General features: G+C 39.9%; 1 protein-coding gene across 1 annotated transcript in view; it reads left to right on the top strand.

Moving 5' to 3' along the window:
- The first annotated feature begins 172 nt into the window (after nucleotides 1-172).
- Nucleotides 173-25,089, top strand: part of LOC109913535 (tetratricopeptide repeat protein 39B) — a 44,040-nt gene continuing 19,123 nt past the window's right edge. Inside the window, exons 1-9 of the mRNA XM_048594893.1 lie at nucleotides 173-273; nucleotides 5,276-5,407; nucleotides 12,950-13,026; nucleotides 14,977-15,044; nucleotides 17,627-17,691; nucleotides 20,927-21,029; nucleotides 21,139-21,204; nucleotides 24,042-24,150; nucleotides 24,488-24,555. Of these exons, the coding sequence (XP_048450850.1) occupies nucleotides 179-273; nucleotides 5,276-5,407; nucleotides 12,950-13,026; nucleotides 14,977-15,044; nucleotides 17,627-17,691; nucleotides 20,927-21,029; nucleotides 21,139-21,204; nucleotides 24,042-24,150; nucleotides 24,488-24,555 (783 nt within the window). The 5' untranslated portion in view covers nucleotides 173-178. The remainder of the gene's footprint in view (nucleotides 274-5,275; nucleotides 5,408-12,949; nucleotides 13,027-14,976; nucleotides 15,045-17,626; nucleotides 17,692-20,926; nucleotides 21,030-21,138; nucleotides 21,205-24,041; nucleotides 24,151-24,487; nucleotides 24,556-25,089) is intronic.

Here is a 25,089-nt window from a genome sequence, read left to right as displayed (position 1 = left end):
CAGCTCTGCACCTTGTTGTCTGGGAAGCTTTTACTGTTAGCTGACTTTCAGATTTACTGAACTCTGGTATTTGGTCATGTCTTCAGATAACCTTTCATGAATTCCAATAATGTGCAGAATGAACACCCATTGCCAGGAAGGTTTACTGTTTATTTTCTATTATAATAGGGCTTCCCAGATGGACTTGAAGAGTGCCCTGGAGGAATGCAACATTGCACTGAGTTTATTCTTAAATAACAAATTCTCTGAAGCTTTGGATTTACTGCGGCCTTGGTAAGAAGCCTTTTGAATTTGGATTAAATGATGTGTGTTTCAGTCTGTAGTTCTGCATTCCCTATAATAAACTTATAAAGAATTTGGGGTGCTTTCCTGCCCAATCAGTTACCTGCAATAATGGCCTATGTCTTAAGAATATTATAAGAAAATAAAGTTAACCTTCAAAGTATAGACCTTGTCCTTGACAAGAGAAAATAACCATATTTATATGAATTTTAAGTGCTTTGATAAATTATCATAAAAAAAACTTGTTTGGACCTCCCAGACATTTCTTCTTGACTTCACTTTTAAAAGGGTGGCCGTATCTACAGAGCTTCAAATCTGGGTGGTTAAATCTGTTACATTGCTGTTGCTAAATTTCTGGGGAGAAACCAAAGAAGATATTTGTCCTGCTGAAGGAAAAATCAGGAACATGTTTCATGAATTTCATTGTTGCTTGTTACTGTCTTTCCCCTGTAATAATTTGAAATGATCCACTGATGAAAGGTTAGCTCAGTTGGCTGGATGGCTGGTTTATGACACAGAGTTATGCCAATAACGAGAGTTCAGTTACCACACTGGCTGAGGTCACCATAAAGGACTCTCCTTCTCAACCTCTCCCCTTGTCTGAGGCTTGTTGAACCTCAGATTAAACCACCACTAGTTATCTCTGTAATGAGAGAGCCGCTGTATTGTCTGGTAAAATTGTGGTGACTTTACCTTACCTTTTTTATGGTGAGAATTGTTTCTCATGCAGAGGACCTAGAAGTTAGAATTTTTATGCAAACCTCTTTAGCGTGCACCTTTTAGCAGGAAGCCTGATTGATAGGATTGACTTCCCGATCATAGGGAGTACTTAAATCGATACACTCAGACAATGAAGGCCATCAGTTTAACTAGGACAAGGTAACCATAGTAGCCCAAGCCAAACATAGACACGCACAGGAATTCCTGGAGGCATGGTTCTCCACCCGTAATACAATCGACAAACACATAGGGAGTACTCCACAACAGTCCAAAGAACATATTTGTCCCAGAAAGCTCCTTGGTACAGGACTGAATTGGAATGTTTTAATATATATCGGAGACATATATTTATATTTGTACAGTTTTGTATTTATTTACAGAGTTACATCTTGTAAGCATACAGCCTCTACCCCTAACAGCCCATTGTTTTAGTCCCTGTCTTTATTTAGGAGGCTGAAGTTAACATGTACTATTTGTATAAAATTAATCACATTTAACATGCAATCAACAGAGCAGGCTGCAGAATTAAGTTATTTAGATTCCAAGTCTCCAAATCTTGCCGGGGTTAAAGAGAAATGTGCGAACCCAGGTCCCATGGGCTTTGGGAGTGGAGGGTCTCTATGGTGGTAAACGGCAGTGGAGCAATGAACACCTCCTGCAAAGAGTCAGCCATGGCTACATCTTAGCTGCTGTGCCAAAGTTGCCCTTCTCCTCCATGTCAGACTCCTAAGAATAGCCGGGACATCCTTATCATACTCGCCCTCCTCAGGGTGTAGCTTGGTGATGTGCATCATCTCCTTCCAGTTATAGGGTCTTCTGCTGTGCAATATGTATCGCAATTACTATTCAGACATCTTTATAAAGGAATATTTTAAAGCTCCACTGAGTGGTCCAAGCGCATTTTGAGAATGTTAATACCCTGTTCTATTGGGCAGTTGCGGCACAGTGGTAGTGTCCCTACCTCTGGGCTAGAAGGTCTGGGTTCAAGTCCTACCTGCTCTAGAGATATGTCACAACACATCTGAACAAGTTGATTAGAAATATCTACCCTGTTTTATTGTACTCTGGGGGTCATGACATGGCCATTTTTGTAGTTCAGTTTATGTTTCATTTGCAACCGCCTAAAGGGGGTCATCAGCCACCCCCTTCGTTGATAGCCCTTGTCCTCTGGAATTGAATCATGGATGCGTGTAGGTGCTCAAAAGAGCTGAGAAATTTGGGATTTTCTCAGCAGGAATGTGTTGTGACATTTACCAGGATGCTGTCCTCCTCTCAGATCTGCAGGAATACCTTGCTGTGACCACACACTATCTGGTCTTACAAGGAGGGGAAGGACCTTCTGATCACAGAGGTGTCAGGTTGACAAGTTAGAGTTCTTATTGCAAGTAGAAGAGTTAGTGTAATGTGAAAATCTCAATGGCCTGGTGATCTAGAAGCCCAGGCTAATGCTCTTGGGCACGGAGGGATTTGAGCCCATCATAGCTGTTGGAATTTGAATTCAGTTAATAGATCTGGAATTTCAAGCTCATCTCGGTAATGAGCTCTGTGAAACTATCATCAATGTTTCTTAAAAAAAACCCATTTGATTCACCAATATCCTTGAGCGAAGGAAATCTGGCATTCTTTCTTAGTCTGTCCTACATGTGACTCCAGACCCACAGCAACCTGGTTGACTGTTAACTGCTGTCTGAAATGGCTAGTAGGCCACATAGTTCAAGGATAGTTAGCCATGGGTGACAAAGGGTTGGCTTTTCCAGCGATACCCACATCTCTTGAAAAAATAAATTTAAAATAATGTTGATGCATCTGTGGCCCCCTGCACCTGAGGAAAGCCTGCTAATGGTGTAAAACTCTGGCTTTTCAACCTTGATGCACCTATTAATAAACTGATATTCTCAGTAGGTTTCCAGCTGAAATAACTTGATTCAGAACCGTAGCAGTTTAAACAGCCACTGGCAGAACATGAGAATGATTGACTATGGTTCAACTGTTGTACCAATGCCACATATATTGGTGACCCACCTTCCAATTGTCCTTAACCAACTTCCACGTCAGTTTCAGTCATATTCGGGGGTTACCCTTGCCTTGGTAAAACCTGGTCATTGTCCTCCTCTTCTTCTGGTGCGCACTGAACTGCCCCTAACTTGTAGCCTGGTACGTCCCTCTGCCGTCCCATTAGTCACATGCCTGTATGGCATAAATATGTGAGGGTGCCACCTTATTTTAGCTCAATGTGTGCTGCTCCCTTCTCTGGCACACTGTCTTTCATGTAATTTTGATGTCGGAGTCAGTGGAATAAAAGATTTTGCCTTTACTGGGTCACCAGCCCCACTCATTAGTACCCTGGGGTGACTGACACACACCTATGATTGAGTTTTTGCCATTTCTGTGGCAATGCTGCAATTTTCTAGTAGTATCCAAAGGGGTCTCTGGACCTTCCAGTCTAAAAGGGTCGCCAGTGTCTTTGAAGAATTCTGCAAACTTTAGGCCTTCTCCTAATAAATCAAAAGCATATATCATAACTGTTATATGTGCAGCTGCCCCTCTGAACTGTGCATGTCAAAAATTGGACACCCCAGATTCAATCCCCCCAACCCAGTGAAAATGATGGGTGCGGTGTTCAGGAATAGGATTTATGGATCCACCACTCTGGTACTATTTTGACTGAGGTGGTGATTTGGTTTTAATCCAGACATTTGAAATTATGCCTGAGTACCCAGCTTCAGATCTTTAATATGCTTTAAGAAGTATTGGGTTACAACACAGAAGGATCTGACTTCACACTTCTGTCCTGATATTCTCTGTTTTCTGTCACTTTATCCAATTGTATATCCATTCAGCCACTGTCCCTTTAATCAATGTCATTCAACTTTGATAACAAGTCTATCATGTGATACCTTGTCAAACATCTTTGATGAAAGTCAATATCCATAACAGCAAACCACAATACCCTCTCCAACCACCTCTATTATTTCATCAAAGAATTTAACCAAGTTAGACAAACAATATTTGCCTTTAATAAATCAATGCTTTCTTTCATTTATTAGCCCATATCTGTTCATGAACAAGCTTAGCTTTGTCCTTGACTATTGCAACACCACTGATTTGAGATGCCTGGGCCATTGTTTCCAAGTTTATGCTTTTCTCTTAACGGGTAATGAAGGCATTTTAAACTACGAATTGAATTTGTGGCCCTTGTCTGAACCATTTCTAAAGTTTCAATATCTCCCATCACTTGACAAGACTAAAACTGGATAAATTATTCCAACTGAGACCGAACCAAAGTCCTGTAGCAGGACAGACTGGCTTATTTTGTTATATTGTGAATTATCTTCCACTGGAATCTCTAAGCACCCTACACTGACGTAATATTAAGAACCACAACACTGGTGCTTTTAAAACCAAAGCACAACAAGCAAATGATTTATTCTGTAGCGTCAGGGTAGATGTTGTTAAAGCCATAAATTGCAATGTTACCAATCTGATTCACCCACATGATGAGTTTAGGTAATTGTACCTTGGATTGAAGTATGCTTTGCTCTCTTTTGAAATTAAGAATACAAAATTCCAAGTTGTCTCTCCAATTATATAGCTCAAATATTTGAAATAAATTTTCTCGTGTCACCTTCAAATAACCCATTGGTAGGTGATGATAAAACATATTTGTTTATATATGTTTTTGATCTTATGAACTGGTAGATTTGTCCATGGTGGGGTGGCACAGTGGGTCAGTGGTTAGCATTGCTGCCTCACAGCGTCAGGGACCCAGGTTCGATTCCTTTGACCTTTTACTAATAAATTCTGTGTCTGATACTACCTCTCTCACTAACACTGAAGGAGGAGTGAGGCTCCAAAAGCTTGTGTTTTAAAATAAACCTATTGGACTATAACCTGGTGTCATGTGATTTGTCCACCTTAGTCCAACATCAGCACCTCCATGTCTATGATTATATAAATAGGATGCTTCCTCCATTTCGTCTGTGGCAAGTTGTGGATATGGAACTCTGTCATTTTCCTTGTTGACTTCTTGATTTAAAATGGAATAAGATTGCCATGCAATCTGGCATAGAACCAATAGATTTAGGGCAAATAGTCTACACCTAGAAAATGAATGGGGAAATTAAGCAAAGGTTTGTGAAAGAAATTAAAGTGAACCATCTGTAATTCAACCATGATAGGGCCAAATTTACCCAGTACAAGCTCACCTTTTTCTCATGGAGCAATGTTTGGATTTTTGTTCCTCCAGCTGTGTAACTAGTTGTTTCTAATACAGGTCCAAAGACAGCATGTACCATGCCCTGGGTTACAGCACTATGCATGCAATGCAAGCAGCCATGACTTTCGAGCAACAAGATATCCTTGCAGCCATTGGAACAATGAAGGATGCTTTACAAACTTGCCAGAGGTGAGTTTTACAGTGACCTGCTGTATTGTACCAAACATTTTATGACTTGTTCTGCTAAACAAGTGTTAATACTGTAGAAGTCCTTCATGGTTTGTTTGCACACTGCCACAGTTTGTTGTGAGTGTTTTAAAAAAAATTCTGTTTTTTCTGATGTTTCTTTTCGTTGCTTTCATATTTATACCATAGAATGGGAATCACATAGTAGATGGAAGGGGTATTCATCCATTCTGCCGAATAGAAAATCTCCTTTAAACAGTCCGATCTCTAAGATTCATTTTTGGATATCACTGGTGTTTTGTTTTGAAAGTAGAAATTATCCATGCTGTTTTGCTGGTTTCAAACTCTGGTTTAAAGTGATAATGCATCAGTTGATTGTGAAAGACTAATCCGTTGTCTTAGATTTTACTTGAGTGTGGATTAAGTATATTAAAAATTTCTAACATATTGATGTTTTTTCCTGAATATATTAAGTCAAACAGACTGCTTGCTGAATAGTCATTCTCAATAAATTACAATAACGTCTTGCTTATATTTTCTGATTTTGCTTGAGATTCTGCAATCATATGTTCTTTATGGGAAATTAGAACAACGTATGTTCCTGGCTATAAGAAATTAATTGTATCTATGTTTTAAGTGTGTTGGAGGCTCATCCTTTCATAAAAACTCCTATAAGAAGAATGTTATTAAACTGGAAAGGGTGCAAAAAAAATTAACAAGGATGTGACTGAGACTGGATGGTTTGAGTTACAAGGAGAGGCTGGAAAGACAGGGACTTTTTTCCCTGGAACGTAGGAGGCTGAGGGGTGACCCTATACAGGTTTATAAAATCATGAGGGGCATGATAAGGTGAACAGCAAAGGTCTTTTTCCCAGGGTAGGGGAGTCCGAAATTGGACGGCATAGATTTAACATGCGAGGGGAAAGATTTAAAAGGGTCCTGAGGGGCAACTTTTTCACGCGGAGGGTAGTGTATGTGTGGAACAAGCTGCCAGAGGAAGTGGTATAGACTGGTGGAATTACAGCATTTAAAAGGCATTTTGACAAGTACCTGGATTGGACAGGTTTAGAGGGATATGAGACAAACGCAGGAAAATGGCACTAGTTCAGTTTAGGAAACCTGGTCAACATGGACAAGTTGGGCCAAAGGGTCTGTTTCCGTGTTACACGACACTATGACTCTAAATGTCTATGAGCTGTAATATTTGAGGTAATCAAAACGCACGCTAACAGAGATTAAATTCAGGAAGTTATTCTCATGGACATTGTCATTCATTTGTGAAACATTAAATAAATCAAAGCCAAAACAGTAATATTACAACCCATGCTTGAAAGGAAAGCCTCCTTTGAACAATAAGTAAAATTATTCTTCTTCCATTCCCTCAAATTAATCCAAAGTGATAAATTCAAACTGTTATTCAGACTCAGCACAGCTTTCAAAGAGACAATGAGAGAAAAAATGCATTTTAAAAAATTGATGAAATTTTCAATACAAATTTTATTCCTAAATACCAAAAGGTTTGGCAACTAGTTAAGACCATCTTTAACTTTACAGTTTCTCATTTTAAGTAAATCAGACACAAATGTTTAATACTTTATTCATTGTAGGCTGCATGAGTTTTGTTTCTCAAGGTACAAATCTATGCCTGTTCCAAACATTTTGAAAGTTAGATATCCATAGGTTTGGGCACGTAGGTTGGATTAGAATGATAGAGCACAGCAAGAGGCCATTTGGCCCATTATTTCCCTGTCAGCACATTGAAAGAGCTATAAAATCAGTCCAACTCCTGTTCATTTTTACCGTATTCTTACAATTTTCTCCTCTTCCAGGTATTTATCCAATTCCATTTTGAAAGTTATTGCTACTCTGCCCTTCCACCCCTTCAAGTAGTGTATTCTGTAAACAGTTCTTTTCCTTGAGTCACATCTGGCACTTGTCAATTACTTTAAGTATGTGTTCTTTCTTTACTGGCCGATCTGCCACTGGAAACGGTGTTCCTTACTTATGTTTCAAAACTCTTTTAAGTTTTTGAACACTCTGTTATTTCTCAACTTAACATTGCCATGGTAAGGAGAACTACCCCAGTTTGTGTCAGCTTATCTCCAATACTATTGTGGAAAATCTCTTCTGCACCCTCTGTAAGGCCTTGATAACAGCTGGAAGTTGGTGTCTATATTTTTGCCCTCCCAATCCCAAGGCCATTCAGTCCATCATAAATGTGTTAGTGTTTCCTTGCTTTCTTTCCTTTACCTTTTCAAAAGAATGATCTGCACAGGGAGCGCACAAGATGCCAGCACAATGTAATGGATTTACTTTCTTTTGAGCTTTGTTAGTAACACTGTTATCTTGAGATTCCTGCTTTTTGGGACTATGACCGAAATTACCTGTGATAAGTACAGATTGTGGAAAGTTGAGAAAATAAATGAAATTAAGGCGTTTAAAAAAAATGAGCCTGTTCCTAAGTGTCTTTTGGCAGCTCGTCTAACAGATACATTCAGTAGCATTTTGTACTTGTCCTTGATTTCTATCTCTGCATCTCCTTTTTGCATCCATTTAACTGGAACAAATAATGAAAAGCATTTTTTCTCCCACAATTCTATTTTTGCATTCCTACTCCACAAGATCAAGGTAAGAACATTTAAAAATATTTTATTTCTTAATTAATTCCATAGACTGTTCAGCCTCTTGATCCTGAACCTTCTAATCTGAAAATCCATGTTCACTGACTGATTGGCTTCACCTTCCTTCATCCTGAGCTCACGCTCTGTCCAACTTTTCAAACTATACAACATTAATTTGCCGTTTCACAAACACTTCCAACTAGTACCTTGTTTCCCACTTTGGCCTTGACCTTCCAGCCTTATTGGTCTGGCCTATGAACTTACATACCCTCCCCATTGTTTCGAGCAATGGAGGGTAGGGGAATTTTAACCTAAAAGACATCAGGGGTGCTGGGTGGAGTTGGGGGACTTGGTTTGGGCCGGGCAGAGGAGGTTGAAATCTGTACCCGAACCCTCCTTCAACCTGCCGTATTCCCACTTTAACTGAAGCTAGTGGATGAGATACTGGCCTATCCATCGGAGTTTGGAATGTTTAAATATGATAATCAGACTGTGAATCTCATCACCATTCACTTTCCCACAGTTTCTGTCATATTTGCACAGCAGCACTCATTACTTCTTATTGTTCAGAAATTTTATTATGAAGATCAAATAAGCCTCTGATGGAGAAAGTTCATAAAGTCCACTAGTGGTCTGACGCTCAACAATACCGTACGGTCAAAAAAAAGTGCCAAAGATAACAGCAGTGTTGCTTTCTTTGTAATAAAATTAGTACTGACAGATATATCATATCATGACGAATTTTGCTGGAGGCAGTGGAGTCTATTCAGCTGTCATCTAAAATAATATAGTACTTACATTTTGACCACATTATACAGTATTTTTGTAGATAATGCTTTTGGTGTACATAATACTTTGCCACTTCATGAGATGTTCCTCGTCCAAAAATTGTTCTCATTTTCATTGGTGTGTTTGATTTTTGGTTTTGGTTTAATAAAGCTGAGGACTTTATCGTCAATCAGATGTATTTGTTTTGGCTCTAAGTTTTAAACCCAGAGTGCTTCCCACGTTCATTTCAGTCAAATTGTTGAGTAATTTGTCCTGCTACCAAACAAGCCAAAACTAGAGCATTGTTTCTAGTGCATGAGTTTTGGCAATGCAGCAAGCTACATGTCTGAAAGATCCCTTTCAGTAGTTTTGAGATTTACTCATTTCCTAGACATGGCAGAAGTGACAAAGCAGCATACAGCCTAATGATATGGGAATTGAATCCAAACTGCTACAGTTATGCAGGGAAGAAGCTTATGTTAAGGGTCATTCCACCTAGTCACAGGGCCATAACCACTTCTAAACAGAACTCAAATGAAAGGAACCTTTGCGAAGATCAATTTTCAGTTTGGCACTGCTACTAAGAACACCTGATCACCTTGGAAATTATAGTACATGCATTCTACTGAATAATTCAGCTTTTTGTCAAGCCATCTCTAAGGGCCTGGCTGTCTCATCTATCCACTGTCCTTATATTTTTGAGGAATTGGTGTTATGGATTCTTAGTTTACTCTTTGGCAAGATATATCAAAGCTAGACAGAATTAAAATGAAATTAAAATGTAAATGCTTTTAAGTGTTCTTTACTTTTTTCACAATGTTAGTTGTAATACTTAGCATACAAAATGTCTAGCCACCTGCTGATTATTCTAAAATTCTGGTGTACATTTTAAATGAAAACTTCTGGTAACGATTAGACTAAATCAGGAAACAGTCTGCTCAGTTACATGTGAAAAGGCTGAAACCCAAGTAAGTTGCTATATTTTTATGTAAAGGCATAGAAATACTTGGCTAGCTATATAAAGGATGGTGAGACTGATAGAAACTTCGCCATTGGTGCAGGCCACTTGACACCATGATTGTTATAGCCTTAATTCTACATTGTAGCTACCTGGTGTCATCTGAGCTAGTACAGGCATGAATAGCTGAATGGCCTCCTGCACTGTAACAAATCTGTTATTTCATCATTGACCACCATCCTTTCTTTAACAAGATGCTAAAGTTGCAGATTGCACTTCAATTATTGCTTAGCTAATGTCTAGTAGAGGACATTCTTTGTACTTAATGTCTGCACATATTAGAATTCTAATGTGTATTTTTATCTGCACTTCTGTTAAGACCTATGTATATTTATTTTGGATCTTTATTTTGATCCACTCTGTTGAAAGGTTTATCTCTCAGTTCTTTAATTTCATTTCTTAGTTCTTTATTTTCCACTCTGTTCATGCTACTTCATATTTATCTGCATCAAACTACAATCTGCCCACCCATTGACCTGTGCCTTTCTACATTCCTTCTTATGGTTTGCCATGCACTCTTAATCTGGCATTAGCAGCAAATTTTGATAATTCCTTCATTTTCATTTCCAAATTACCTACTTTTAAATAGAGAGAAAGATTTTCCAACACATTTATTGGCATGCCTCTAAGACAGATTTTGTAAAGTTGTGAACTATTGATTTATTCCTGTTCTATGTTCAGTCCTTCAGCTATCCTTCTATTTATAATTCTACATTCAAAACACATGGATGTCGTTTGTGACATCACGTCTGTTCTATTGGTATTTGTGAAGCATTTCTTGTATTTTAACATACTACACTGATTTGAACATTTTTCACGATTTATTCATTGCTCCTGGATCCAAATTGCAGAGCATCTTATCTTATGTCATTGTTGGAATGCCTTAATAGTACAGATTGCAGTTTTTCAACAAGAAGGCCCACCAAACCATCTCTGGACAATGGGGCTTAAAGCAACAGTGTTTAAGCATTAAAAAGCAACCTTTGCAACAATGCCCTTGTGCTGAAAATGGATTAAAATATATACCATCCGGTGTTTTACAGTTAACAGTTGATGACTCCATTCCATTCTCCCATGTTCCTCTAATACTTCACACCACACACCCACCCCCCAAAAACCCCAGTGGGTAATTTCAAAATCTGGAACAAGTGGAAATGGTAATCAAGTGCTGGGAGAGGCAGGAAAGGAGGAAATAACCCTGTATTCTACTCCATTCCCTTTATTTGTTTGCTTCCTCCGGTTTACCATGTTCATTCTGTTGAAATTATTGCTTCTGTACAGTTCATAAGATTGTAAAAGATCTTGCCAACTTCCCTTTTGCAAAATCTGTAGGATTTTAAACATACAAACAAAAAGCAGGAGTAAGCCACATTCAACCTTTCGAACCTGTTCCTCCATTCAATTAGATATCAGCTGATTTCATTGTAATCTCAAATCCATATTCTCACCCACCACTGATGTTTGAAGCCTGAGGTTTGTGCCAGCCAACTCTAACTTCACTTCCCCACTTCCACTTTCTCATTTAATTTACCTGTAGACCATCACAACATCACCCCAACTGCTCCACGAGTAAGTGCACACGTTAGAACCTTTAGCATTTACTGCTGTGCTGAGGTTTGGGAGCAATAGTGATTGATGGCTGACTGCCTCTATGACTTCAATCTCAAATTGATCTGAAGTTCTGACCTTCAGGCACACTGTTCTTTTAACATTTTTCATTTGACAAATACTGGCGACGAACATCCTTCTAATTAGCAAAAGGTTGAAGTTATTTTCCTTGATGTTCTAATTCAGTCTTGCATCATCTACGAGGGCCTGTCTATTTAAAAGCATTTGACGACTTTGTTAGTTCCTAATTATCACTTCATGAAATTATAATAAATCTGCTTGAACCATTGTGTGGTGTAACACAGCAGGGTATGGCAAGTTTTTTTTTCACAATTTTAATGTGCTTTTCTCAGAATAAGGAAAGGCTGGCTTTATGGAGTTACTGTTCCAAGTCTGTACTGTTCCAAAGGATGGGAGCTCATGACTGGAATTTTCTCAAGCAGCAGATTATCAAATCTAATCATGGGATGAGAGTCATGGTCAGTCAGATCAAAACTCTTGGAGCAGTTTAAATTAGGGAATATCAAGGGATATTGCTTTGTGCCTTCTCTCACTTTATGGAGCAACTTCAGCCAGAAGCACGAAGCAGGGTGCCAACTCAATAGGTCTCACCATACATATTTCTTAGGTGAACAAATGCTATGGAAATGGTAGCATAGTTGTTATTGGTCCTGGAAGATTAATCCAGAGGTCAGGAGTTCAACTGTCAGCATGGTAAGTGGGGGTTTTAATTAACTGACCTGAGAACAAGTGGACTAGCACTGAAGTTGTTTGTTTAAATACCCAACTAGTTCTTCATTGTCTCCAGGAAGGAACTTATTATTTCTGCCTAATCTTCCCTATGTCGACTTCAGTTCAATACAACATAGGCAACTAAGGATGAGTAATACATGGATCAAAGTTGCTTATATCTGAAAAAAAGGAAATAGAGATACAACTCAGATGAATTCTCCAAAACCAATCTAGTGTGGGGTATGCTGTTTATTAGTAAGAAACCCTGGAGAATGATGGTATGGGGGAAAATGTAAATAAGGATTATGCACCTGACCACTGATAAGGATTCAGCAACCGACAGGAACACGTTCTTGATGGTGTTCCAGATTCTGATCATGGATAGTACATCCAAATCAGTAATCTGTCTAGAAAGAAAAGCCCCCTCATCTCCAAGGAACACACCACCCTGACTTAGACATATATTGCTATCTGCTCATGTTTGTTAGGTTAGAGTCCTGGAGCACCCTATCGAACAACGATGGGAGAGTACCTTGGCCACACAAACTGTAGCAGCTCGAGAATGCCCACTGTGTCACTTCCTCAATGACAGCTGGGAATGGGAGATGTGTATGTCTGATGCAATGTCTGATATTGGAAGTAAACATGTGGAAAACAATACATATTGAGCGTTAAAATCTACTTCATGAAAACAATAAAAAAGGAATGGCATTTCTTCATAAAATGAGATTTGTTTAATTAAAGGCTGTTGTTCCATCAAACCTTTCAATGGGCTTTTAAAAAAACTGTTTTGTCCAGGTTTCGAAAGAAGAATTCTGTTGTGGAGTCGTTGTCGCATTTAGTTTCAAAACAAGGGTCTGATCAACTGACAGAAGGTACAGTATAACTTTGGTTTAAATATTTGAAAGCTACACTGATGACATGGTAGTTTGGAGACTACAAATATGAGGTGTAAAGAAGTTTAAGTGGTTGGGGTGAAATATATTGAAGATTTAAACAGGTGAGAATGATTAAGCTATAAAAGTGTCAAAAATGTATGGAATGATAGTTATTAATTGTGGTAGGAAGACCTATGGCCAGTGACTAATGAATTTATGTGATTTTAAAAAAAATTGTGGCAATAGGGAATAGGCATGATTGGAGAAGTAAGTATATGGTGAAGAGAATTGTACAAGTCTCATGAGTGTTTGAAAGAAGGTACTGTGTATTCCATTAGCCGGCAGCCTATATATGAATGGAGAGCAATGGAATTGGATGGACAAAAGGACAGGGGAAGAGAGAGAGGGTGAGGGAAGAAGGGAGAACCAATCAGCTTATCCTTAGGAATTAAAATAAAAACAGTTAAGTGGAATTAATGGGATGGGGGAAGGGAATAAGATGGAAATGAGGAGGAATGGATGTGCAGGAGTAGAGCCAAAAGCAGATGGAGGAAGGTAAGAAGGAGCTGAGTAATATCATCGAGGTAACAAAGCGAACTTCAGTCTGGGAGAATAAATTTCAACCAGCTTAACTCATAAAAGAAGAGATTTGAGTTGATAAGTAACCAGAAACCAAGGTTTCAGAAAAAAAAAAATTCAACCTCCTGGTCATTGACCCCTCTGTTATAGGGAAAAGTTTCTCCCTATCTACTGTCTTTATGCCCCACAGAACTTTGTCAGTGGCACAGCCACCAGAGCATGCATGCCTATGACATATGTTTGCATGTCCCAGAAACAGCTGGCCAGTCAGAGGGTCAGCCGTTCAATAGTCTCGGCAGCATTGCCAAAAGTGGTGCTACCTACTGGAAGAAGAGGACACCAAAGGAAGAATTGTATCAGAGATAGTAGGAACTGCAGATGCTGGAAAATCTGAGATAACAAGGTGTAGAGCTGGATGAACACAGCAGGCCAAGCAGCATCATAGGAGCAGGAAGGCTGACGTTTCGGGCCTAGACCCTTCATCAGAAAAGGAAGAATGTTCCCTGCAACTGGATGAAAGGGGTGTGGGGAAGGCAGGACAAGCGAGGCAGGCTTTGACTAGTAAGCTGGAGGGTCGTGTTTGTTGAGGGCAGGTGGTGCCACAAGGTTGGGGTGGGGGCACTTTAGTGGAGGATGTGGCTTTGGGGCTGAAACTTCTTTCCCTCTTGCTGGCCAAGCAGTATCCAAACCGGAACCTCTTCCCACCTCATGTAGCCCACCACATGAGGGAATCATGGCTCAGAACTGGCTGCTTAAATGACCCAGTTGTCCTCTGAGTGGGTGAGCTGCCTGCCACTGGTAAAATGACATAATTGGGAAAATAATTATCACTCGCATTCCTGACATTTTGCTGTGTCGACTGTGCTGCCAGCCTCACTCCTATCCCGATTGCCTCCCAGCTTGCTGCTAGAAAACAGGTAAAATCTAGCCCGTGTTTTAAATTTTATTGTGGTATTCTCTGGGATAGCAGAAAATTCATGACTGCGTCTGAAATAAAGCCAGTAAAAGACCTCACCTCCTCAGGATCTGCCATCTGCTGCGTTTGGTATTGCGTCAATAATTGTTGTAAAAGTACTCCTTTCATAAGACTTGCTGAAGTGCACAATCCAGACACTGAACAGGCAAGAGTATGGTTTTAGAGACAAAAGAAAACTGCAGATGTTGGAATGCAAGGTAGACAATCAGGCTGGAAGACCACAGCAGGCCAGGCAGCATCTGGAGGAAAGGAGCAATCAACCTTTTGGGTATTACCCTTGTTCAGGACTGAGTATGGTTTTGTCCCCTTTATCTCTCTTTCTTCTGATATAAATACCACTTTAAGCCTGCATTTTAATTGGAAACTAGCCTGAATATACTGTTCTCTATTAGAGGAGATGCATGCAGAGATGTGCTATGCAGAATGCCTGCTTCAGAAGGCAGCTTTGACACTAGTCCAGGTAAGGAACTACTTCTATTTTTGAACATGGTTGTTTTTATTGATGTAGCAAACGGTTAATAATAAAGTATCATTGGTCATTTAAACATGACAGTTTATGAGTTGTAACCAATGCGTAACTGAAATTTAGGAGATTGGATTTGGGAAGACAGAGTGAATGGTTTGCAAAATAACCTATTTAATTTGTATCGTCTGAAACTGCTCAAGTGTGTCTCTGTGACCATTTGAACATTACCCTCTCCTTTTATGCGTGTGGTCATTGTTCGTGTGGGTAAAGACATGAATAATGTGGTCAGTCTGTTCAGCTAAATTCCTGGATCCTTGTGGGGCATGCTGGCTGATATTCTGTACCCTATCTCAATTGTGCAATGCACTATCAATCAGTTAAGATCAGCTAAATTGGTCTGGAGTCGGGAAAATTCCTCTAAAATATTTAGGTCAAATCTGAATTAATTGTGAGATTAACTTGACTGCAACATCATATCAATTTTCTTAATTATAAACTTCTCAAGTGTACATAGAACATAGAACATTACAGCGCAGTACAGGCCCTTCAGCACTCGATGTTGCGCCGACCTGTAAAACCAATCTGAAGCCCACTTAACCTACACTATTCCGTTATCATCCATATATTTATCCTGGAATAGGATAATAGGGAATATGTGTAATTTTAAAATATACGTGTATCATTATACCAGGGGCTTACTGTCTTCTTCAGTCAAATCTATATGAAAGGATTCATTTTGTGTGGAGGAAATAGCATGCTACATTTGTCTGTTTCTAGCTCAGGAGTGTGGTTGGCGAACTTCAGACGGACCGAAAATTAACAATATAAAATAGTCATTGGGATGTGTGAATGATGAGGGCAAAGCATGTTGGCGCTCAGAGTATTAAAATCCAACCACATTGTGTGAGGCTGGAGTCCCATGGAGGCCAGACTGGATATGGGTGACAGGTTCATTTCCTTGTACAGTATTAGTGAACAAGCAGTAGTCAGGTATTAAAGTTAGGGCACACTGAACTATAAGGCACATTTATGTATTAGACATATTACTTGGCTAGTAACTCACTTGGACTGATGAGAAAGCAAAAGGAAACTCTATCTGACATATTGCTGTAACAAGCAACTTTTATCACACATGAATGAAATGACAGTGATGAGTAAACATTGCATAATTTACTGCTAGCTATTAGTGTTGGAGTGGCTAATAGTACAGCCTTTGTCAGCATATATTTTTGCCAAACATCATGGCTGAAGCCCTAACACAGTGTAATACCAGCAAGTTTTAAGTGTGGGATTTTTACAAGCCTTTCAATAACTTTACAGAAATGTGATCTTTTCATATTTCCAACAGAAGCACGTTCGTTTCATCAACTTCACTGAAATGTGTACACTTTGATGTCAAAAGTAAACATGGTCTTGCCTGGTGAAATGGAGATGAAGGAAATAACAATTACTGACATCTTTCCCATGTGAACAAAATTATGGGATCAGGCATAAAGGAGACAGATTGCACATCAAGGAATAAAGTTTTTAATGATATTGCTGTGATAATGTTCAGTTAACAAATACTGGTTTAGCCAACAACGCACTCGTCCCCAAAATGAATAAAAAATAAATTTACTTGGTATTTAAAATCTACATTTTTAACTGCAGGTTTTTTAATGGCCTGGTCTTTGAAAATAAATGGGAAGAATGATGTGCATCTGTCATACTCTCCTGGAGCTAACTGTAATCTTACTAAAAGTTTAGTTGTGTGGGTTTACAATGTAAATAAGATCCATAGCTCCCTTCCTTCATCCTATGTTTATCCTGGAATTTTACATTTGCTTAAAATTCTAACTTTAGAGAAAAGATTTCATGGCTCAAAGTATTTTATTGGGGATTGATTTGTGTTCGATCTATGCAGAATTCTGATTAAAGCTGCTCGTTTTATTCTCAGCTAGTTAATGGGATCTCTTTCCCTTCCTTTTTCCCTGCCCACCTCACCTCCAATACTCCCCACAAGAATTTGGATGGACTGAAGGAAGGTTTCAATTTTCAGCTCCAGTCCTTATTTGCTCTGCACAGCAATGAGGGTGCTATACTTAATCTAAGACTTTCAGAGTTAGGAAAAACAAATCAGGATTTCTGCTGCCAATCACTGTTTAGTCAATTTGGGATAGGCAATGAATGCTGGCTCAGCCAGTGACACCCATGTCTCATAAAAGAAAAATACATGGATTTTGGATCATGGCAGGATTATGTTTGGCTGTGAACTTCACCTCACTATCAAATAGCTGCCGTTGGGCACCAGGTCTATGCATGATGTTGGCCTTGGCAGGCGGCAACAGAAGCAGCTCACATCTATTGACCTATACTCCACTGTTCAGGAGAGGAAAGTTATCTTTCCTGCTTATTCCTCAAAATTACCGAAGTAAGAACAAAACAGATTATCAGTTTGTGGAATTTAGGTTTGTGCAAATCAAATGCAGAGTTGCCAATATTACAACAATTGGAAATTACTTAGTTGAACATGAGGCATTTTGAGAGGCATGGGGGACGTGAAAAGCACTGCATAAATGCAAATCTTATTTTTCTAGGATGAAAATATGATTAATTTTATTAAAGGAGGAATCAAAATACGAACAAGTTACAACATCTACAGGTAAGTGTTTCTTTCTTCCCTAACTCTTAAGAATTCTGATTGAAACTTGTTTTTTGTGTAAGTTTTGCAGTGAGTTACGCAGTGGTGCAGACACTATAATGAGTCTTCATATGAGAAGGCTGGCCTTACCAGGCAAAGCAACATTTCATGTAATTTCTTGGTTCTTTGTTTGCATCTCTCCTGATGTTCCAGCAGCCAAGGTCAAAAAATCACATGACATCAGATTATAGTCCAACAGGTTTATTTGGAGGCACAAGCTTTCGGAGTCCTGCTGCTGCTTCGGGTGTCAGTAAGAGAGGTGGCATCAGACAGAATTTATAAGCAAAAGATCAAAGGGTCATAGAACTGATGCGAATGTGTTGAACATGCCTAAGATGGTTGTTAAATCTTTAATCAGTTAGAAAGGATTAACCTGCAAATCCCAGAATTTCTTTCAAGTCGCGGATCTGAGATAACTAAAGATTTTATCAGTATACCAGAGGTGACATCTCCGGTTAGATGACGCATTTTGGTTTTGAGGCCTTGTTTAGAATCTGGCTGCATAACACTTGGAGTTGGAGTAGTTTTATTTCCAAAGTAAGAATTTATAAAATGCCACAATGCCTGTCTACAAATTATGCACTTTTTGAACAAATTAGAATGTATCTACAATTACAAATCTGAAATGCAAATTCACCCTATAGATTTATATATATGTGTGTGTGTGTGTGTGTGTGTGTGTGTAGTGCAGTGGGGTCACCTGTACTGCGACATGAACCCAAGATCCCGGTTGAGGCCATCCTCATGAGTACCAAACTTGGCTATCAACCTCTACGCGGTGACTGTACGTTATTGTGTATCCCGAAATCTTCCTTGGAGGACTTACAGCCGAAGATCCGAGTCTCATACACACACACACACACACACACACACACAGCACATTTGCATTTACAGATTTGTACTTGTGCACAATGTGCAGACAGGCATTAAGGCATTTTATAAATTCCTATTTTAGAAATAAAACCAGTCTGACTCCTATTTGATACACAGCCAGATTCTAAACATGGCCTCACACCTGAAATGCATCGTCTAACCTGAGATGTCACCTCTGGTATACTGATACAACCTGATGCTATCTCAGGGCAGTGACTTGAAAGAAATTCTGGGATTTGCATATTTGCAATCCTTTCTAACTGATTAAAGATTTAACAACCATCTTAGGTTTGTTTAACACGTTTGCATGAGTTCTATGACCCTTTGATCTTTTGCTTATAAATTCTGTGTTTGATGCCACCCCTCTCGCTGACACCTGTAGAAAGAGCGAGACTCCGAAAGCTTGTGTCTTCAAACAAACCTGTTGGACTATAACCTGGTTTCGTGTGATTTTTGATCTTGCCCACCCCAGTCCAATGCCGGCACCTCCACATCATATCCAGCAGCCAAAGATGGGCACTTTCCTAGTTTGGATGACAGGCAGGGGTGATAATGGAGGGGCTTCAATGGCCCTGGTGCCTGGACTTTGCACCTCAAATAATTCTCAGTAGGTGAGACGCTTGAGATGTGATAACACAAGTGCTAATCTTCATGACATCATACTACTCAGTGTTATGTTATCCAGTTGGCGGTGTTCATTACAATAGCATCCACTTACACAATAACATTAATTTACAATAGCATGTAGCATGAATTTATTATTCTACCTACATTGCAACGAACACATCCAGGTTAATTGCATACCACAAACCCCATGCCTGTTTCAGGGTCAGTCAGTTTAATCTATTGCTTTCTGTAATATAAATTTATTGTCTTGTTTTTGTTTTAAATATATTTTCTTTTAAATATAATGTTACCTTTCAACATCATACTTTGCTGTTATTCTGATAGTTTTATCTGACTCCAGGCACAGAGAAGTGTTTTGGTGTCTTGCTAACATTCTAGTCAGACTTTCACTCCACCCACAATGACATGGGCAGCCTGTTTCAAAAAATAGTTTAATGTGGCAAATGGTGAACTTATTTATCATGAATCAATTGTATCACTGAAAGGTCCACCTCAAACTTAACTCTCTTGCATCATGAGCATTTTGCAGTCAGTTGTGAAGGATGCAACTTAATCAGGGACTTATGGCAGTACCTAGATGATACCCTGGGTTTTTGACCTATCAACTAAGCTTATGCTGCCTCCGATGATTTCCAATGCACTGGGCCCTGGTGCGTGTGTAACACACCACATGAGGGTGTCCTAGTGAGAAGGAAGGTCTGTGATGGCAGATGCACTCTGGAAGAGATGGAGATGATCAAAATCATGAAAGAATCTGCTGCTGCTCACAGGTCTTTACAGTGGGGAGACAAAATGCAGATTGGGCAACCCCTTTACAGAACACGTACGTTCTGTTCGTAAAAGTAACCCGGAACTTGCAGTTGCCTGCCACTTCAGCACGCCTGTGTTCCCTGGCCAACATCTCTGTCTCGGGCCTCCTGCAGTGCTCCTGTGAGTCTTAGCGCAAGCTGGAAAAACAGCATCTCACTTTCCACTTGGGGATCCTGCTGCCTTCAGGACTCAACATCGAGTTCGATAATTTTAGAGCCTGAACTTTCTTCCATTTCCTTTACCCTCCCCCACACCACAGGCCCTGACATGGGCTGCTTTCAGCACAGCCAACTACTTTTCACTTACGCATTGTCCCCATTTTGAGTTTTTCTTCTTCCCTGGATTACTACCAACCATTCCTTTGTCTGCCTATCTTTCTTCCTTTTTCTCTGTCTCTCGGCTCCATCACCACCTACTCCATCTGTCTGCTTTTTCCTCCCCCACCTCCCCACCACTGTGATCAGGATAAGTACCACCTTTTCCTAGCTACTATTTGTTCTGAAGAAGCGTCACTGGACTCGCAACACTAATTCTGCTTTTTGACCACAGATTCTGCCAGACCTGAGTTTCTTCAGCAATTTCTGTTTTCATGTGAGAGAATCTCTTACCAGGTGGAAGATTAGAGTCTTCTTTAGAAGGAAGAAACCATATTGAAGGCACTTTCCTTTACGGCTTCTCTTTTTGATAAGGACACTTAATTGTGAGTGAACCTTAAAATGAGGAGTGTAGGAGTGTATTAATTGATGTGTGTTTAGAAGCCTGGTTTACATTGAACTGTACCACAGTGGCACGGTTGGTCTGTACTTTGGGCTCTTGGGTAGAAGTTATTTGTTTATGATTTTATTTAACTTCTTTGTTTTTGCTAATATTTGATCTTTTTGTTAAGAGAATGTCAACAAATCGTACAGATGACACAGGACCGTGTCAAAACTGATGTCTACTGCCAATTTGAAGGAGGTGTCAAGCTAGGAATTGGAGCTTTTAATCTGGTACAGTATGCTCCCATTATGTAGGAATTGTCCATTCTTTTAGCTGGAAAAGTGTTTTTGCATTCTACATGACTGCTTTCTTCATTTTTTTTTTCCCTTTCCCACCTAGATGCTGTCTCTGCTACCTTTGAGAATTCTTCGCCTTCTTGAATTTATTGGATTTTCGGGAAATCGGGTATCTATTAATAAGCATTCGTTGTGAAAAAAACATTACAGTACTGCAGTTCAAGATTCAGCCCTGCTTTCTCATAGTAACTTGAAGTGGAACTATGATTCAAACATTTCAATCTGTTGGAAATGGAAGGTTAGAAGTGCCGGTATCATTTATGTCCTGTAGTTGGATACCACCATCTACTGGCAAAGTGCAGTAGTGCGCAAATTTCGACTGACAACCATTTTGTCATTGCTCCAGAACATCCTTTTTGGGCACAACAACCATGTTGTGCCGGGTTTTTGTGTGCAACTGACACTTAATGACATGTCCCAGGTTAGCACTTGAGGAGGAACTTTGGGGAAGGATGGGTTGAGGGGAATGAAATGTATATGACAGCAGCGTTTAAGACTCCTAGGATTAATATGTTGTACAGGAGGTCATAGAGTCATAGAGATGTACAACACAGAAACAGACTCTTCGGCCCAACTCATCCATGACAATCAGATATCCTAAATTAATTTAGTCCCATTTGTCTGAGAAACCTTTATGGCCCTGGATCCCTATTTTTCATCATTTATATAAATAATTTGGATTTGAACATAGGAAGTACAGTTAGTAAGTTGCAGAAGAACCAGAATTGGAGGTGTAGTAGACAGCAAAGAATGTTACCTCAGAGTACAACGGGGTCTTGATCAGATGGGCCAATGGACTGTGGAGTGGCAGATGGAGGTTGGTTTAGATAAATGTGAGCAACTGCATTATAGAAAGGCCAATCAGGGCAGGACCTTTACACTGGAGAGTGTTGCTGAACAAGGAGACCTTGGAGTGCAGGTGCATATTTCCTTGAAAGTGGAGTTGCAGGTAGATGGAATAGTGAAGAAGGTGTTTGGTATGCTTGCTTTTATTGTTCAATGCACCGGGTATAGGATTTGGGAGGTCATGTTGCGGCAGTACAGGACATTGGTTAGGCCATTTTTGGAATATGGCATGCAATTGTGGTCTCCCTGCTATCGGAAAGAAGTTGTGAAACTTGAAGAGGTACAGAAAAGATTTACAAGGATGTTGCCAGGGCTGGATAGTTTGAGCTATAGGGAGAGGCTGAATAGATTGGGGCTGTTTTCCTTGGAGTGACCTTATAGATGTTTATAAAATCAGGAGGGGAATGGTAGAGTAAATAGACAAGGTCTTTTCCCTGGGGTTGGGGAGTCTAAAAATAGAAGGCTTAGGTTCAAGATGAGAGGGGATAGATTTAAAAGGAGCTTAAGGGGCAGATTTTTCACGCAGAGGGTGGTGCATGTATGGAATGAGCTACCAGAGGAAGTAGTGGAGGCTGGTACGAGTATGACATTTTAAAAGGGTATATGAATAGGAAGAAGTTAGAGGGATACAGAACAAATGCTGGCAAATGGGACTAGATTAATTTAGGATATCTGGTCGGCATGGACAAGTTGGACCGAAGGGTCTGTTTCCGTGCTGTACGGCTCTATGACTGTATGACTCTAAGTGCTCACCTCTCTGCAACCTCAGGTTAAACCTGCCATTAGGTGGGGTGGTCCACTGCAATCCTCTGGAATTAGGAAGTCTATCTTCACGCTGCCCAGTTCCAGCTTTGCTTCATCAGAAATATGTATTAACTTGGGGAGCAGCCTTTCAATGCCTTCGTGCCTTGTCTCATTTTCATCCTCTCACTGAGTGACTTGCAACACGTCCTGCTGCCATTGTGGGTGAAGCTGGGTTCCCTTTCAGTACAGGTCCTTCATCCTTGCATTAGCTGTGCCATTCGTGGTTATTCTTTCTGAATGGCTGGCAAACCCTGAGCCCCGCAATTAATTGATTGAGCTGGGAAAGAGCAATCGCAAAGCCCAATAATTGAGCAGTTGGGATCGCGACCAGGAAACTTAGCAGCAGTTGCTCCTGAGATTAAAATGGTAAGTATCAGCCTTGCATGTGAAATCATTTTAAGATCGTTCCGAATTCATTTTAAAAATGTTAAAAGGCAACATTAGGATAGATGAAATGAAATTGTTTCTCCTGGTGAGACATTCGACAGCAAGGAGGCATGATCTCATTAATATGCAAAGTGAACTTGTCTGTTCAGATGTTGAAACCAAGAAGTACCTTTTACACACAACAGGTCATAAAAATCTAGAGCATCCTGCCCTCGAGTGTGGAGGATGCTGGATCAACTTTCAAGATTGAAGTTGATAGATTTTTGATAGATAAGGTTATCAAAAGAAATGGGCCAATGTTTCTAACTGAATGGTGGAGCAGGCTAATGGAGCTGAATGGCCTTCTCCATTGGGAGCCAGAAAAGATAATTCAGCACCTATTTTGTTACTGTGAATAGAATCTTCTTTCCTAAAACTTCAGCAAATGCAGGATGATGTGGAATATATGACCTAAAATAATAGAGTAGAGAATAGAATCCATACAGTGTGGAAGCAGGCCATTTGGCTCATCAAGTCCAAAGAGCATCCTCCCCAGACCAAACCCCTAACCTAGCCCTGTAACCCTGCATTTCCCATGGCTAATCCACATAGCCTGCACATCCCTGGACACTACGGGCAATTTAGCATGGCCAATCCACATGACCTGCACATCTTTGGACTGTGGGAGGAAACCGGAGCACCTGGAGAAACCCCTCGCAGACTCTGGGAGAATGTGCAAACACAGACAGTCACCCAAGGCTGGAATTGAAGCCGGGTCCCCGGCACTGTGAGGCAGCAGTGCTAACCACTGAGCTACCGTGCCACCCCATTAATGACTCATAATTTTTAATAATTAATTGTTTTTATCCTTCCCTAGTTGCATAATTAAGTTGGGGTTGTGTTGTATTTATATGTTGCCATTTGCTTCAGGATCTAGGGTTATCCATGCTGCGTGAAGGTGCCTCCACTCATAGCTTGAGAGCTGTACTGTGTGCCTTGACTCTACTGATGTATCAGACTTACATCACTATTGTCCTCGGTAAGGTGTCTCTTTTTATCTCTTCGAATCTTTACCTTGGCAACATGACAAATAGAGGTTTCCTTATCAAATCTGTAGACAAGAAACAATACTGTCGAAATCAGTGCAGATTTACGTCTCGTTAATGAATTGGAAATTTTAGTTAGTAATAATTGTTGTTGAGAAGTCTCATTAACAACAAGTTGCAAATTGTAAAAACTGCTACTGTTAAATGAAGATTTATTTCTGTTCTTTGAATGGCTTCTAATGGAAAGAATATTTCGGTGTCCAATCCATCCAATTGTACCTTTTTGAAGAAAAATGCAGCTTTTTCTCAAATGTGAAACTTTATAAACAGGTGCAGGTGAAGGCAACCTCCAGGAAGCTGAGGCACTTCTTCAACCTTACCTCGAAAAATATCCTACTGTAAGTATTAAAGAAAAATAATTCTGACTTTCTGCCTTGTATTGAATCTTCAGCTGCAATGTCCATGGTCCTGATATTGACAAATTGCACCAAACGTTGTGATTTGAAGAAACCCTCCATTAACGTCTTCAAGAACTGCTGAATAGCAAGCATTTATATTCTAATCATAATCTTTTAATAAACGTGCTAATTTATAGGTAGTTGGTGCATTGGCAAGCACCAACTACCCCTGTATTTTACTGCCTTGCCTTAGTAACCTCAAGAGTGCACTAGGGAACCTTCTAATTAAACCACTGATCAGACTTCAATGAACCTGTATGACTTGCCAGGGCATATCTGAGAGTAGTTAAGAATCAACCACTAAATAAAAACTGAAAGAACTGCGGCTGCTGAAAATCAGGAACAAAAACAAAGTTGCTGGAAAAGCTCAGGAGGTCCGGCAGCACCTGTGAAGAAGAAAGCAGAGTTAACGTTTCGGGTCCGGTGACACTTCCTCAGTTCCTCAGAACTTCTGAGGAAGGGTCACCGGACCCG

This window comes from Rhincodon typus, chromosome 3, assembly GCF_021869965.1.
Source record: "Rhincodon typus isolate 14 chromosome 3, sRhiTyp1.1, whole genome shotgun sequence".
Lineage (NCBI taxonomy): Eukaryota > Metazoa > Chordata > Chondrichthyes > Orectolobiformes > Rhincodontidae > Rhincodon > Rhincodon typus.
The sequence above is the reverse complement of the archived record's forward strand: the minus strand, read 5'-3'. Positions and strand labels throughout refer to the sequence as shown.